We start from the raw sequence: 17,276 nt of genomic DNA on the forward strand, positions 1-17,276 counted from the left end.
TTAAACACGATGTTGAACAATCAAAATCATTGTCATTCCAATTTACCATACCACCTTTTTGAGAAAGTAACAAAAGAGGTGCATTCGCACATACTTCAACAATTTATTATAAACACAATAGGGAATGATCTTTGATACAGTATGAATGAGTCAGAGGCCAGTAGTCTGTCTTAAAGCTTGTCTACCACCTCCAACTTGTGATCGATGATTAAGTCATGACCTTGAAATTTGAAGTAGCCCAAGAACTTCTTATTTTGAAGCATCAGTGGAAACCACAGAACATCATCAACCCACATTTGACTGAAGGGTATCTTGTCAGAGTCAAACCACTGTGGCCTCATCTCTATAAGAGAAAAAGTATAAGTTAGTGAGCTTTGTCAGACATCAGTCTTAAGAAATGTCCATAAAAAGGCATGTAGTATAGGGTCAGCAGTTTTTTCCAGGAAAACTATGGGGTCTACGATTATAACCTATTGGGCCATGAGTTTATCCTGGTCACAAACCTCCTGGCCCTAAATAGAATGCATGAGATTGAGAATGAATACCATCTGACTCTGTTGGCTCCCCGTTGTAGTTTTCAGCTCGGAAAACATGGACGTCAAGCAGCTCTGTTTCTCCGATGAATTCAAATTTGATATTTCCAATCTTATTAAGTGCATCCACTGTGAGGCCACATTCCTCCTGCAGTTCTCTGGAGAGAACAAAGAGTTTGTAAGTAGAGAGAAAGTAGCAGGAAAGTGTGTTGCCTTCAGACCAAAGTAGGAAAAAACTAGATAGCAGGCCTCATAACAGGCATGCCTACTGTAACGTCACAATATGACATGTATGAGGGTATACCGTGTTAGATACTGCCCAGTGCTGGAATCTGGTTACATGATTTTACATGCAAATTGTTAAACACAACTGTAGGAAAAACTATTTTTCAAGACACATCCAACTACCGAGGACTGCAACCAATCTCACCGCCTGGCAGCCTCTTCAATAGTCTCCCCAGATTGGACTTTGCCACCAAACCCATTCCACTTCCCTGCGCCGAACCCTCTCTTCTTCATGCCCAGCAGCACCCGTCCAGGCTGCACCACCAGCACCAGGGTCAGTAGCTTGTTGGTAAACATTGTACCTGTAATATACATAATCACTGTGTAATAATCAGTAGACCACAATCCATGGATGATCTCACTCTCTTTGTTGCATCGAAGCTACAGTATCTCTAGAGATGATACACAGCAGATTATTGAGAAGCATTCTGTAAAGTTCTTTGCTGACAAAACACTCTATTGTAAGAGTTCTGGTATGCAAGACATCACAGCAGCAAACTTAAACTTGTAGCCTTTTATTGCCTTCTTCAAGTAGACTTGAAGTAAACCTCCATGCAAATAACTTACCTTTATAGCAACTTTTAGGTTGTCAATCTAGTCCTTAAGTGATTTTCATAGATTAGAGTTATCCAGAAGAAATAACGAATTTCTCCAATCCCGCTTTTACAGTAGCATGTGATTGTATTCAACATGTCGAACACTGACGACCTTCTTTCTTCTTCAGTGGGGTTTATCGGCGGTTGGCATCCAACGTTATGGTGCATTACCGCCACCTACTGTACTGGAGTGTGGGCCAGAGACAGGGAGAATCTAAATCCTACTTATCAGCCCCGTTGCTCTTAAAAAAGATAACAACATTTTTGAGACTATATCTAATGACGTTCTACTCAATTTACTCCTTAAACTAATTTCCTGTATCCCCTTCTCCCTCATACTAGATCTCATCCGGGCACTGAGCTGTAGTGTACGACATCGATATAAACAATTTAGGATAAGGTCGGTCGTTTTAGTTCAATATCTGTAAAAATGTGTTACCCTCAAATATTGTCGACTAGAAACAGAAGTATAATGCCACACCATTTCAAAACAATTCTATAGCTGGTGAGATCAATTGCTGTAGTATTACAGTAACAGCTTTAATTACGCAAACTCATAATTTAACAAATTTGAAAACAAAATTATTTTCACACGTTATAACTTTTCCTAAATAAGTAGATTTGCGTAGATTATGTGCATCCTTAACGTTCTCGGATACATTAATTAGCTGCGCTCAATTTAGCTCGCGCGGCGCGCCGGGTAGGCAGATCACGCATCATTCAATGTTGCCCTGCAGGAATACCGGGAGCGCTAAATCGCAGAGTCGGCAGCCTTTGACTAAATCGAGCGTATCCAAACAAAATCACGTGATCAGGAAGTGCAGCTATAAAGTCAAACTAAATGCTGTCTGCCAGCAGCATTACATCTAGCTAAACAATGTGGCACTCAGTGTTACAAAAATCATATCTACATACCTCTGTACATCTCCTAAAAAAGGCTGCGTATAATCTGAAAGGAAAGAGTACTGCTGATCAGCGTTGGATAGTTCGGCAGCTTAATGACCCTTTTGTGAAGGCTGCCCATGTGCACAACTACCGCTGTAGAAGCGCCTTCAAACTGCTGGAGATCGATGACAAATACAAACTTTTAAAACCTGGATTCAACGTAATAGATTGTGGTGCTGCACCGGGTGCTTGGAGCCAGATAGCTGTTCACAGGGTCAACTCAACTGGGGCTAGTGAGTGCATCTTGTATTTACCCAACTGACATATTAACACATGACATGCTGTTATAATTAAAATACCAGCCAGGCCAAATATATATTTCTCTGCATCTGACATTGTTCTGTCTGCCATGTTTATTTGTATTTATTTATTTATTTAACTTTCATTTTATCAGGGAGTCATACTGAGATGTTAGGTACAGTGGGACTTAATGGCTTTATAAATGAAAACATAGCAATGTATCAACCTACATTGACCTCTGTGTGGTCCTCTGTAGCTCAATTGGTAGAGCATGGCGCTTGTAACGCCAGGGTAGTGGGTTCGATCCCCGGCACCACCCATACGTTAAAAAAATGTATGCACACATGACTGTAAGTCGCTTTGGATAAAAGCGTCTGCTACATGGCATATTATTACGTGACATCAAAGAGGGCCAACCAACTTTCTGATAGAGAATGCAGTGATGAGTACTAAAATTGTCGCCCGTAATAAAGCATAGTACGCTATGATAAACTGTATCTAACGGCTGTAATGAAGTGGCAACTGCCTTCATATAGTCCCCTGTAGCTGGTAGAGCATGGCGCTTGCAATGCCAGGGTTGTGGGTTCGTTTCCCACGGGGGGCCAGTATGAAAATGTATGCACTCACTAACTGTAAGTCGCCCTGGATAAGAGCGTCTGCTAAATGACTAAAATGTGAACAAAATAGACTCTTAAGGATTAAGGCCTCTCTATACTAAAATGTAAATGTAATATACAGTGCCTTGCAAAAGTATACATCCCCCTTGGCATTTTTTCCTATTTTGTTGCATTACAACCTGTAATTTAAATGGATTTCAATTTGGATTTCATGTAATGGACATAAACCAAATAGTCAAAATTGGTAAAGTGAAATGAAAAAAATCACTTATTTAAAGAAAATTATAAAAAATAAGTTACAGAAAAGTGGTGCATGCATATTTTATTTTATTTTTTATTTCACCTTTATTTAACCAGGTAAGCCAGTTGAGAACAAGTTCTCATTTACAACTGCGACCTGGCCAAGATAAAGCAAAGCAGTGCGATAAAAACAACAACACAGAGTTACGTATGGGGTAAAACAAAACATAAAGTCAAAAATACCACAGAAAATATATATACAGTGTGTGCAAATGTAGCAAGTTATGGAGGTAAGGCAATAAATAGGCCATAGTGCAAAATAATTACAATTAGTATTAACACTGGAATGATAGATGTGCAAGAGATGATGTGCAAATAGAGATACTGGGGTGCAAATGAGCAAAATAAATAACAATATGGGGATGAGGTAGTTGAGTGGGCTAATTTCAGAAGGGCTGTGTACAGGTGCAGTGATCGGTAAGGTGCTCTGACAACTGATGCTTAAAGTTAGTGAGGGAGATAAGTGTCTCCAGCTTCAGAGATTTTTGCAGTTCGTTCCAGACATTGGCTGCAGAGAACTGGAAGGAATGGCGGCCAAAGGTGGTGTTGGCTTTGGGGATGACCAGTGAGATATACCTGCTGGAGCGCATACTACGGGTGGGTGTTGCTATGGTGACCAATGAGCTAAGATAAGTCAGAGATTTGCCTAGCAGTGATTTATAGATGGCCTGGAGCCAGTGGGTTTGGCGACGAATATGTAGTGACGACCAGCCAATTAGAGCGTACAGGTCACAGTGGTGGGTAGTACAGTGGGGGGAAAAAAGTATTTAGTCAGCCACCAATTGTGCAAGTTCTCCCACTTAAAAAGATGAGAGGCCTGTAATTTTCATCATAGGTACACGTCAACTATGACAGACAAAATGAGAGAAAAAAAATCCAGAAAATCACATTGTAGGATTTTTAATGAATTTATTTGCAAATTATGGTGGAAAATAAGTATTTGGTCAATAACAAAAGTTTCTCAATACTTTGTTATATACCCTTTGTTGGCAATGACACAGGTCAAACGTTTTCTGTAAGTCTTCACAAGGTTTTCACACACTGTTGCTGGTATTTTGGCCCATTCCTCCATGCAGATCTCCTCTAGAGCCGTGATGTTTTGTGGCTGTCGCTGGGCAACACAGACTTTCAACTCCCTCCAAAGATTTTCTATGGGTTGAGATCTGGAGACTGGCTAGGCCACTCCAGGACCTTGAAATGCTTCTTACGAAGCCACTCCTTCGTTGCCCGGGCGGTGTGTTTGGGATCATTGTCATGCTGAAAGACCCAGCCACGTTTCATCTTCAATGCCCTTGCTAATGGAAGGAGGTTTTCACTCAAAATCTCACGATACATGGCCCCATTCATTCTTTCCTTTACACGGATCAGTCATCCTGGTCCCTTTGCAGAAAAACAGCCCCAAAGCATGATGTTTCCACCCCCATGCTTCACAGTAGGTATGGTGTTCTTTGGATGCAACTCAGCATTCTTTGTCCTCCAAAAACGACGAGTTGAGTTTTTACCAAAAAGTTATCTTTTGGTTTCATCTGACCATATGACATTCTCCCAATCCTCTTCTGGATCATCCAAATGCACTCTAGCAAACTTCAGACGGGCCTGGACATGTACTGGCTTAAGCAGGGGGACACGTCTGGCACTGCAGGATTTGAGTCCCTGGCGGCATAGTGTGTTACTGATGGTAGGCTTTGTTACTTTGGTCCCAGCTCTCTGCAGGTCATTCACTAGGTCCCCCCGTGTGTTTAGTCTGGGATTTTTGCTCACCGTTCTTGTGATCATTTTGACCCCACGGGGTGAGATCTTGCGTGGAGCCCCAGATCGAGGGAGATTATCAGTGGTCTTGTATGTCTTCCATTTCCTAATAATTGCTCCCACAGTTGATTTCTTCAAACCAAGCTGCTTACCTATTGAAGATTCAGTCTTCCCAGCCTGGTGCAGGTCTACAATTTTGTTTCTAGTGTCCTTTGACAGCTCTTTGGTCTTGGCCATAGTGGAGTTTGGAGTGTGACTGGTGAGTTTGTGGACAGTTGTCTTTTATACTGATAACAAATTCAAACAGGTGCCATTAATACAGGTAACGAGTGGAGGACAGAGGAGCTTCTTAAAGAATAAGTTACAGGTCTGTGAGAGCCAGAGATCTTGCTTGTTTTTTAGGTGACCAAATACTTATTTTCCACCATAATTTGCAAATAAATTCATTAAAAATCCTACAATGTGATTTTCTGGATTTTCTTTTCTCAATTTGTCTGATATAGTTGACGTGTACCTATGATGAAAATTACAGGCCTCTCTCATCTTTTTAAGTGGGAGAACTTGCACAATTGGTGGCTGACTAAATACTTTTTCCCCCCACTGTATGTCTCTATAAGCTTGGCACATCTAGCTACTGGGATTAGCTCCAGCTCCTTCAAGTTGGATGGGTTCTGCTGGTGAACAGCAATCTTTATAACCCAACCCTGATCTGTACTTCTCCACAACTTTGTCCCTGACCTGTTTGGAGAGCTCCTTGATCTTCATGGTGCTGCTTGCTTAGTGGTGTTGCAGACTCTGAGGCCTTTCAGAACAGGTGTATACAGTGGGGAGAACAAGTATTTGATACACTACTGATTTTGCAGGTTTTCCTACTTACAAAGCATGTAGACGTCTGTAATTTTTTATCATAGGTACACTTCAACTCTGAGAGACGGAATCTAAAACAAAAATCCAGAAAATCACATTGTATGATTTTAAAGTAATTAATCTGTATTTTATTGCATGAAATAAGTATTTGATCACCTACCAAACAGTAAGAATTCCGGCTCACAGACCTGTTCGTTTTTCTTTAAGAAGCCCTCCTGTTCTCCACTCATTACCTGTATTAACTGCACCTGTTTGAACTCATTACCTGTATAAAAACACCTGTCCACACACTCAATCAAACAGACTCCAACCTCTCCACAATGGCCAAGACCAGAGAGCTGTGTAAGGACATCAGGGATAAAATTGTAGACCTGCACAAGGCTGGGATGGGCTACAGGACAATAGGCAAGCAGCTTGGTGAGAAGGCAACAACTGTTGGCGCAATTATTAGAAAATGGAAGAAGTTCAAGATGACGATCAATCACCCTCGGTCTGGGGCTCCATGCAAGATCTCACCTCGTGGGGCATCAATGATCATGAGGAAGGTGAGGGATCAGCCCAGAACTACATGGCAGGACCTGGTCAATGACCTGAAGAGAGCTGGGACCACAGTCTCAAAGAAAACCAATAGTAACACACTACGCAGTCATGGATTAAAATCCTGCAGCGCACGCAAGGTCCCCCTGTTCAAGCCAGCGCATGTCCAGGCCCGTCTGAAGTTTGCCAATGACCATCTGGATGATCCAGAGGAGGAATGGGAGAAGGTCATGTGGTCTGCTGAGACAAAAATAGAGCTTTTTGGTCTAAACTCCACTCTCCGTGTTTGGAGGAAGAAGAAGGATGAGCATTGAAGATGGGTCGTGGCTGGGTCTTCCACCATGACAATGACCCGAAACACACAGCCAGGGCAACTAAGGAGTGGCTCCGTAAGAAGCATCTCAAGGTCCTGGAGTGGCCTAGCCAGTCTCCAGACCTGAACCCAATAGAAAATCTTTGGAGGGAGCTGAAAGTCCGTATTGCCCAGTGACAGCCCCGAAACCTGAAGGATCTGGAGAAGGTCTGTATGGAGGAGTGTGCCAAAATCCCTGCTGCAGTGTGTGCAAACCTGGTCAAGACCTACAGGAAACGTATGATCTCTGTAATTGCAAACAAAGGTTTCTGTACCAAATATTAAGTTCTGCTTTTCTGATGTATCAAATATTTATGTCATTCAATAAAATGCAAATTAATTACTTAAAAATCATACATTGTGATTTTCTGGATTTTTGTTTTAGATTACATCTCTCACAGTTAAAGTGTACCTATGATAAAAATTACAGACCTTTACATGCTTTGTAAGTAGGAAAACCTGCAAAATCGGCAGTGTGTGTATATATATATATATATATGTATTTCTGTTGTATTTTTGACTTTGTTTTGTTTTACCCCATATGTAACTCTGTGTTGTTTTTATCGCACTGCTTTGCTTTATCTTGGCCAGGTCGCAGTTGTAAATGAGAACTTGTTCTCAACTGGTTTACCTGGTTAAAAAAAAAAAAAGTATCAAATGCTTGTCCTCTCCACTGTATATACTGAGATCATGTGACAGATCATGTGACACTTAGATTCCACACAGGTGGACTTTATTTAACTAATTATGTGACTTCTGAAGGTAATTGGTTGCACCAGATCTTATTTAGGGGCTTCATAGCAAAGGGGGTGAATAAATATGCACGCACCACTTTTCCGTTATTTATTTTGTCTAATTTTTTGAAACAAGTTATTTTTTTCAGTTCACCAATTTGGACTATTTTGTGTATGTCCGTTACATGAAATCCAAATAAAAATCAATTTAAATTACAGGTTGTAACGCAACAAAATAGGAAAAACGCCAAGGGGGATAAATACTTTTCCAAGGCACTGTATGTAAATAAGGTATTTCTGTTTTTCATTTTTAATACATTTACAAAAATTTCTAAAAATCTGTTTAGACTTTGTCATTCTGGGGTATTGTGTGTAGATTGCTGAGAATTTTTATTTATTTAATCCATTTTTAAAAAGGCTGTAACGTAACAAAATGTGGATCTGAATACTTTCCGAAGGCACTCTTAAATTGATCTGAGGCTGGGGATTGCCAATCCAGATGAAAGTCCCCTAAAATGACCAACTTCGAGGACAAAAAAGTTGTTAAACACTCAGATATAGCATCCGCCATGGAAGCAAGGGGTGGGGCGGTAAATCCTAGCAACAAATAAATGTGTATTCTGGTTTATGGACACATACAACCAGGAGCTCAGATTTCTTGGGAACAGAAATATTTAAAGATTGGGACACCATGAAATTAGATTTTACATACAGTACCATTCAAAAGTTTGGACACACCTACTTATTCCATGTCTTCACTATTATTCTACAATGTAGAACATCAAAACTATGAAATAACACATATGGAATCATGTAGTAACCAAAAAAGTGTTAAATCAAAATATGGTTTATATTTGAGATTCTTCAAATAGCCACCCTTTGCCTTGATGACAGCTTTGCACACTCTTGGCATTCTCTCAACCAGCTTCATGAGGTAGTCACCTGGAATGCATTTCATTTAACAGGTGTGCCTTCTTAAAAGTTAATTTGTGGAATTTCTTTCCTTCTTAATGTGTTTGAGCCAATCAGTTGTGTTGTGACAAGGTAGGGGGGGTATACAGAAGATAGCACTATTTGGTAAAATACCAAGTCCATATTATGGCAAGAACAGCTCAAATAAGCGAAGAACAACAACAGTCAATCATTACTTTAAGACATGAAGGTCAGTCAATCCGGAAAATGTCAAGAACTTTGAATGTTTCTTCAAGTGCAGTCGCAAAAACCATCAAGCGCTATGATGATACTGGCTCTCATGAGGACCGCCACAGGAATGGAATACCCAGAGAGTTACCTCTACTGCAGAGGATAAGTTCATTAGAGTTAGCAGCCTCAGTAGCTCAGTTGGTAGAGCATGGCGCTTGCAATGCCAGGGTTGTGGGTTCGTTGCCCACGGGAGGCCAGTATGAAAATGTATGCACTCACTAACTGTAAGTCGCTCTGGATAAGAGCGTCTGTTAAATGACTAAAATGTAAAACATAAAAAAATGAAACTGGCTCTCATGAGGACCGCCACAGGAAAGGAAGACCCAGAGTTACCCAATGGAGTAAAGTACTTAAGTAAAAAATTATTATAAGTACTACTTAAGTAGTTTTTTTTGGTATCTGTACTTTACTATTTTTGACTACATTTACATTTACATTTTAGTCATTTAGCAGACGCTCTTATCCAGAGCGACTTACAGTTAGTGAATACATCTTATTTTTTTATACTGGCCCCCCGTGGGAATCGAACCCACAACCCTGGCGTTGCAAACGCCATGCTCTATCAACTGAGCTACATCCCTGCCGGCCATTCCCTCCCCTACCCTGGACGACGCTGGGCCAATTGTGCGCCGCCCATGAGTCTCCCGGTCGCGGCCGGCTGCGACAGAGCCTGGATTCGACCCAGGATCTCTAGTGGCACAGTTAGCACTGCGATGCAGTGCCTTAGACCACTGCGCCACTCAGGAGTGACTACTTTTACTTCACTACATTCCCTGACACCCAAAAGTACTCGTTACATTTTGAATGAAGGAAAATGGTCAAATTCATTTACATTTACATTTTACATTTACGTCATTTAGCAGACGCTCTTATCCAGAGCGACTTACAAATTGGTGCATTCACCCTATAACCAGTGGGATAACCACTTTACAATTTATTTATTTTATTTATTTATTTATTTTAAGAGGGGGGTTGTAGAAGGATTACTTTATCCTATCCCAGGTATTCCTTAAAGAGGTGGGGTTTCAAATGTCTCCGGAAGGTGGTGAGTGACTCCGCTGTCCTGGCGTCATGAGGGAGCTTGTTCCACCATTGGGGTGCCAGAGCAGCGAACAGTTTTGACTGGGCTGAGCGGGAACTATGCTTCCGCAGAGGAAGGGGAGCCAGCAGGCCAGAGGTGGATGAACGCAATGCCCTCGTTTGGGTGTAGGGACTGATCAGAGCCTGAAGGTACGGAGGTGCCGTTCCCCTCACAGCTCCATAGGCAAGCACCATGGTCTTGTAACAGATGCGAGCTTCAACTGGAAGCCAGTGGAGTGTGCGGAGGAGCGGGGTGACGTGAGAGAACTTGGGAAGGTTGAACACCAGACGGGCTGCGGCATTCTGGATGAGTTGTAGGGGTTTAATGGCACAGGCAGGGAGCCCAGACGGGAGATGACAAGTGCCTGGATTAGGACCTGTGCCGCTTCCTGTGTAAGGCAGGGTCGTACTCTCCGAATGTTGTAGAGCATGAACCTGCAGGATCGGGTCACCGCCTTGATGTTAGCGGAGAACGACAGGGTATTGTCCAGGGTCACGCCAAGGCTCTTCGCACTCTGGGAGGAGGACACAATGGAGTTGTCAACCGTGATGGCGAGATCATGGAACGGGCAGTCCTTCCCCGGGAGGAAGAGCAGCTCCGTCTTGCCAAGGTTCAGCTTGAGGTGGTGATCCGTCATCCATACTGATATGTCTGTATTCACACACTTATCAAGAGAACATCCCTGTTCATCCCTACTACCTGATCTGGCGGATTCACTAAACACATGCTTCGTTTGTAAATTATGTCTGAGTGTTGGAGTGCGTCCCTGGCTATCCGTACATTTAAAAAACAAGAAAATGGTGCCGTCTGGTTTGCTTAATATAAGGAATTTGAAATGATTCATACTTTTACTTTTATTTTTGATACTTAAGTACATTTTATCAATTACATTTACTTTTGATACTTAAGTATATTTAAAACCAAATACTTTTAGACTTTTACTCAAGTAGTATTTTACTGGGTAACTTTCACTTTTACTTGAGTCATTTTCTATTAACATATCTTTACTTTTACTCAAGTATGACAATTGGGTACTTTTCCCACCACTGGAGTTACCTCTGCTGCAGAGGATAAGTTCATTAGAGTTACCAGCCTCAGAAATTGCAGCCCAAATAAATGCTTCACAGAGTTCAAGTAACAGACACATCTCAACATCAACTGTTCAGAGGAGACTGTGTGAATCAGGCCTTCATGGTCGAATTGCTGCAAAGAAACCACTACTAAAAGGACACCAATAAGAAGAGACCTGCTTGGGCCAAGAAACACGAGCAATGGACATTAGACCGGTGGAAGTTTGTCCTTTGGTCTGGAGTCCAAATTGGAGATGTTTGGTTCCAACTGCCGTGTCTTTGTGAGATGCGGTGTGGGTGAATGGATGATCTCCGCGTGTGTATTTCCCACCATAAAGCATGGAGGAGGAGGTGTTATGGTGTGGGGGTGCTTTGCTGGTGACACTGTCTGTGATTTATTTAGAATTCAAGGCACACTTACACAGCATTCTGCAGCGATACGCCAGCCCATCTGGTTTGGGCTTACTGGGACTATCGTTTGTTTTTCAACAGGACAATGACCCAACACACCTCCAGGCTGTGTAAGGGCTATTCTACCAAGAAGGAGAGTGATGGAGTGCTGCATCAGATGACCTGGCCTCCACAATCCCCTGACCTCAACCCAATTGAGATGGTTTGGAATGAGTTGGACCACAGAGTGAAGGAAAAGCAGCCAGCAAGTGCTCTTCATATGTGGGAACTCCTTCAAGACTGTTGGAAAAGCATTCCAGGTGAAGCTGGTTGAGAGAATGCCAAGAATGTACAAAGCTGTCAACAAGGCAAAGGGTGGCTATTTTTTGTTTAATACATGATTCCATATGTGTTATTTCATAGTTTTGATGTCTTCACTATTATTCTACAATGTAAAAAGTAGTCAAAATAAAGAAAAACCCTTGAATGAGTAGGTGTCCAAACTTTTGACTGGTTTTGTATATATGGCCACTCCTCCCCCTTTCTGTAATCAGTCACATCTATATACATTATAATAATTTACTTCAATGTCTTTATCAGATACAGAACCATTTAACCATGTGTCCGAGAGAACCAGAATGTCAGGATAAGAGTCCTGTACCCATTTAGGTGCATTATCCCAAGCCCCCTATGAGATCTAAAGTCAGAGGGGGTATTCAGCTATTTCCCATAAGAGCTAACAGGCATAGGGTCTTCTGGAGCTATTTGATGAGTGAGCTGAGACTTTGCCAAGGTCCCTGGCCAACTCACATGAGAGCAGAGTAGACTGAGCATTTGACAGACCTCCCTCAAGTCGCTGAATGCTGGGGCAGGAACTGGGAGAGCAGTGTTGGCAGAGCTCAGTCCACCCTGATGAAGCTCCTGCCAAAGGAGTGGAGCTGCTGCAGGGGATCGGAGTGGAGCCAATGCTCCATTCTGGATATGCACAGGAGGCCTTGATGTGGCTCCTGTTGCAGGGTTGGGGCTGCCATGGGGGGCAGGTGTGTCCCAAGCCTGTCCTGTGGATGGGTCTAGGGAGGGTAACCAAAAGCCTGGGAGGGAGGTTGTGGGGGGAATTGAGGAGGGTGGTGTGGAGGCTCCAAACTCTCAGCATATGAGGGCTGATGATGTGAATGATACATGGTGTGGACTGCATCATATGGTGCACTACCCTCGACAGTGTTTTGCCAGACCCTAGGGTAGTGGTCGGTGCTTTGTAGAGCGAAGTTGAGGTGGGCCTGGTCTGGTAGAGCTGTGCTGTGATGGGCCGGGTCTGGTAGAACTATGCTGAAGCGAGCCTGGTCTGGTAGCATGGGAGGGAGGTTGTAGGGGGAATTGAAGATGGTGGTGTGGAGGGCAGTGTGGCTGGCGACGCTCCAAACTCTACATGGGGCCTCTTTGACTGAGTACTGTTTGGGCATTGCTCAGTGTATCTGCATGCAGTTCCTGGGAGAGAAGTGGTGGAGGGTGGTGTGGGGGGCAGTGTTGCTGGCTGTTCTCCAGGTCTAAAGGAGCATCTGATTTGTCTCAGGGAGTTGGTGACTGTTCTGTTGCTCCTGTGGGGTGAGGTGGACTGGCAACCCACTGCAACATCCTTTAACGTCCTGGCGAAGGTGGGGACTGCCTCTGTACAGGTCTACATTTTCGTAAAGACAGTCCAGGCTGAGGGTGAGATGGTGGGCCAGGTGTACGTTGGGCCATAGCACACAGTCCAGAGAGAGGCTGGCATTTACCCTCTGGATGGTGGCAGGATGGAAATCTCTCCTCTGGAGCAGGGTAGATATTCGCAAAGGGGAAGATGTTGGAGGCCCTCTCTATCAATCCCCTTAGTGACGTGGCCACCCTCTCCTGTTAGGTGCGCAGGTCATTGGTCCCTGTGTGATGATATGGCTTGGGGAGACAAGCTGGGCCACAGTCAAGAGCTCCATAGCTCTCTCTGTTGTGGGGCACCATAACTTTGACACTTTTATTTGGGAAAAGTTTATAAACTTTCCATTTGAGTCCATCATTAATATAATGTCTGGTTTCTCGTCAGGTCTATGGAGGATGGCAGGAGTGAGGGGAGAATTACATGCCGTGAGATGGGGATGGAGGTGGTCAGCTGGGTTGGTGCATTGGTTGGTGGGTTCTGATTCAGCGGTTGGCCTGGTCCTGGGTTTTTGTGGGATGGTGGTGGCTGAGAAATTCCTACCTTAGCTCATGTAGCTCCTTCTGCAGGTTGTGCATGTGGCTGGTGTTGACTGTGCTGGACAATTCCTCTCTAAGTCTGCGCACTTCCATCCTGAGAGCCTGGTTGTCCTCCTCAACATTTTTCATTGCACACTGCAGCTCCCGGATCTCATCCCTATGCTGAAGCACCAGGCTGATCTCCTCTAGAAGATGCTGTGGTACTGCAGGTGTCACATGTGAGAGAGGCATGCTCAGGGCTGTGTCTGCTGCAGGTGAGGGTGGGAGAGGGACACTGGGGACTACATACTAGGGCACAGAGGGAGTGGAGGCTGTTGTAGATAGTGACAGTGGAGAGGTTTTAAGTTCAGCAGCAAGAGGTTTTATTTGGTCGAAGTAGTGGACAAATTGATCCAGACTGGCCTCCAAACCTTGAACCGTCACAGTGCCGTTATAATAAATATGAATGTTACATTTGGGGGTGGAGTCAATGTACAGTTGCCTCATTGTTCTGTTTTCTGACATTTTAAGTTCATTGTTGGTCTTGTCGAGAGCTGTGTGCCAAGCATTAAGATCATCAGTGTGCCATCAGTGAAATAAATTGTCAAGGCTTGACAGTGTTATCCAATGTCCTTTTAGCACGAGAAGCTGTGAAAATGAGTTATGACAGTAGTTCTACACTGCATGACCTCTTGCATGTTTTGTTACTTCCAGATGGAGAATTCCCCCGTGGCACTGTGGTTGGGATTGACCTTCTGCGCATAGCACCTTTAGATGGAGCCCACTTCCTGTCCAATCATGACATCACTGATCCTGTCACACATACCAAGCTGCTTGATCTTCTCCCCGGTGCCCAGGCTCATGTCATCATGAGTGATATGGCACCCAATGCCAGTGGTTTCAAGGAGATGGACCATGAAAAACTCATCACAATGTCATTGTCATTGATTGACTTGGCTGAAAAGGTGTTGCAGACTGGTGGCTCTCTGATTTGTAAGTATTGGGACGGGGCATTAGCGCACCAGCTTCAGCAGAAGCTTTCAGCTGTGTTCCGTGAAGTCAGGACAGTCAAACCAAAAGCCAGCCGAAAGGAGTCGTCAGAGTTGTTTTTCCTTGCCAAGTCGTATAGAGAAATAAAATAGTCTGATTGTATATTTTCATGTGTATTGTAAGCTTTGTTGACCTGCAAAGAAAGGCTTTAGGTGCTATAGCACTTGAGGAGCCCCTCTATTTCTCCTTCCTGAATGTACTTTTTGTAAAAATCTATGAAATCTATGGATATTCTACAATGATTTACATTATTCAACATCTACAATTCTTGAAACCTTTCCTAAAATATTTTAGACATACTTTATAAGTACAAGTCGACTGTTTTTTCCCCATCCATTCCACATCTGTAAATCCAACAAGAAATGTGGATCAAGCATGCGTCATTCATTTGTCACTTGAGGTGAAATATTTAGCCTACCAGAAGATGGCGTCCTTGAGGCATCAATAAGCTGTGCATTTGCGGGCCAATAATTTCTCAGTAGGGGCTGTTTTCATCTTTACCTACAGACAAGGTGATACCAACATCTATGGGCCAGAATGTATTTTATGTATCAAGCCCTTATCATCAGAGGCACCATGTTCCTCAAGTTCTGTGCATGTCAGAACTATTATTTTCCCTTTGTCAGGCATGTTTGAAGTATTACAAAGTAAATGTGGTATTTGTTTGATAAGAAATATTCCAGTTTGCCATTTGTAATGCTTATAATCTGCTTTGCCAGCCATGTAGAAACATGTAATCATTCTCTCATTTAGGGCTTATAAAGGGGAAAAGGGCTGGATGAAAGAGCCATAGACAGCATGACTAATGAAAAGGCTGATGCCACTGAAGCTGTGCATTATAAATAGTGTTGGGCTTCGTTCTCACAGCGGGGATGTGCTCTTCAATACATCAGGTTGGCATTTGAATGCTCTGCTTGAAATGATGTGATTTTGAATTATTTTTGCCAAGTGGACTGCCACTGATTGAGATTTCCCTCAGATACAGAGCTAAATACCTTGGGATGAAGGCCCACAGTAGTGTTGATTTGGCACTATTTACTTTGCCTGTTTTTCTCTAGGCTTATCACTGACTACTTTCTGTAATTCTATGGCTCTCAGGGTTTGAAAGTACTCTGCTGATTTTACCAGGAACAAAGAAACAAATGTATCAGAACTGTGCAAAGGACTGAGAAGACAATTAAATGTGATGGGGACAGGAGAAACGGATACAAATGTCCCTTAAAATAGAAAATATGATGAAAAGAAGCTCATTCTAAAGATGGAAGGTTTCATATATTTGATGCTAAACATTGGTGGAGGGGACCTGTCTCCATGATACTATTATAAACCTTCATACAATTAGCCAGTGAGCTGTGACTTTCAAGCCATGGATACCTTCCTGTTATCTCCTCAGTTATATACAGTGGGGGAAAAAAGTATTTAGTCAGCCACCAATTGTGCAAGTTCTCCCACTTAAAAAGATGAGAGATGCCTGTAATTTTCATCATAGGTACATGTCAACTATGACAGACAAATTGAGAAAATAAAATCACATTGTAGGATTTTTAATGAATTTATTTGCAAATTATGGTGGAAAATAAGTATTTGGTCACCTACAAACAAGCAAGATTTCTGGCTCTCACAGACCTGTAACTTCTTCTTTAAGAGGCTCCTCTGTCCTCCACTCGTTACCTGTATTAATGGCACCTGTTTGAACTTGTTATCAGTATAAAAGACACCTGTCCACAACCTCAAACAGTCACACTCCAAACTCCACTATGGCCAAGACCAAAGAGCTGTCAAAGGACACCAGAAACAAAATTGTAGACCTGCACCAGGCTGGGAAGACTGAATCTGGAATAGGTAAGCAGCTTGGTTTGAAGAAATCAACTGTGGGAGCAATTATTAGGAAATGAAAGACATACAAGACCACTGATAATCTCCCTCGATCTGGGGCTCCACGCAAGATCTCACCCCGTGGGGTCAAAATGATCACAAGAACGGTGAGCAAAAATCCCAGAACCACACGGGGGGACCTAGTGAATGACCTGCAGAGAGCTGGGACCAAAGTAACAAAGCCTACCATCAGTAACACACTACGCCGCCAGGGACTCAAATCCTGCAGTGCCAGACGTGTCCCCCTGCTTAAGCCAGTACATGTCCAGGCCCGTCTGAAGTTTGCTAGAGTGCATTTGGATGATCCAGAAGAGGATTGGGAGAATGTCATATGGTCAGATGAAACCAAAATATAACTTTTTGGTAAAAACTCAACTCGTCGTGTTTGGAGGACAAAGAATGCTGAGTTGCATCCAAAGAACACCATACCTACTGTGAAGCATGGGGGTGGAAACATCATGCTTTGGGGCTGTTTTTCTGCAAAGGGACCAGGACGACTGATCCGTGTAAAGGAAAGAATGAATGGGGCCATGTATCGTGAGATTTTGAGTGAAAACCTCCTTCCATCAGCAAGGGCATTGAAGATGAAACGTGGCTGGGTCTTTCAGCATGACAATGATCCCAAACACACCGCCCGGGCAACGAAG

At 43.1% G+C, this 17,276-nt stretch overlaps 2 protein-coding genes across 2 annotated transcripts; one reads left to right on the forward strand and one right to left on the reverse strand.

Moving 5' to 3' along the window:
• Positions 1 to 79: 79 nt before the first annotated feature.
• On the reverse strand, positions 80 to 1,550 carry LOC121550611 (7,8-dihydro-8-oxoguanine triphosphatase). The gene is made up of 4 exons (XM_041862940.2): positions 1,386 to 1,550; positions 964 to 1,120; positions 546 to 691; positions 80 to 343 (listed from the first exon to the last, which is right to left on the reverse strand). Exons 2-4 carry the CDS (start codon positions 1,113 to 1,115, stop codon positions 171 to 173), a joined length of 471 nt encoding a protein of 156 aa, XP_041718874.1. The 5' UTR covers positions 1,116 to 1,120; positions 1,386 to 1,550; the 3' UTR covers positions 80 to 170.
• Positions 1,551 to 2,232: 682 nt separating this feature from the next.
• Positions 2,233 to 16,169, forward strand: LOC121550610 (rRNA methyltransferase 2, mitochondrial-like). The gene is made up of 2 exons (XM_041862938.2): positions 2,233 to 2,592; positions 14,419 to 16,169. The coding sequence occupies exons 1-2, from the start codon at positions 2,292 to 2,294 to the stop codon at positions 14,844 to 14,846; spliced, it is 729 nt and encodes a 242-aa protein (XP_041718872.2). The 5' UTR covers positions 2,233 to 2,291; the 3' UTR covers positions 14,847 to 16,169.
• Positions 16,170 to 17,276: the final 1,107 nt, after the last annotated feature.

Source organism: Coregonus clupeaformis, chromosome 35 (assembly GCF_020615455.1).
Source record: "Coregonus clupeaformis isolate EN_2021a chromosome 35, ASM2061545v1, whole genome shotgun sequence".
In the NCBI taxonomy this organism is placed as follows: domain Eukaryota; kingdom Metazoa; phylum Chordata; class Actinopteri; order Salmoniformes; family Salmonidae; genus Coregonus; species Coregonus clupeaformis.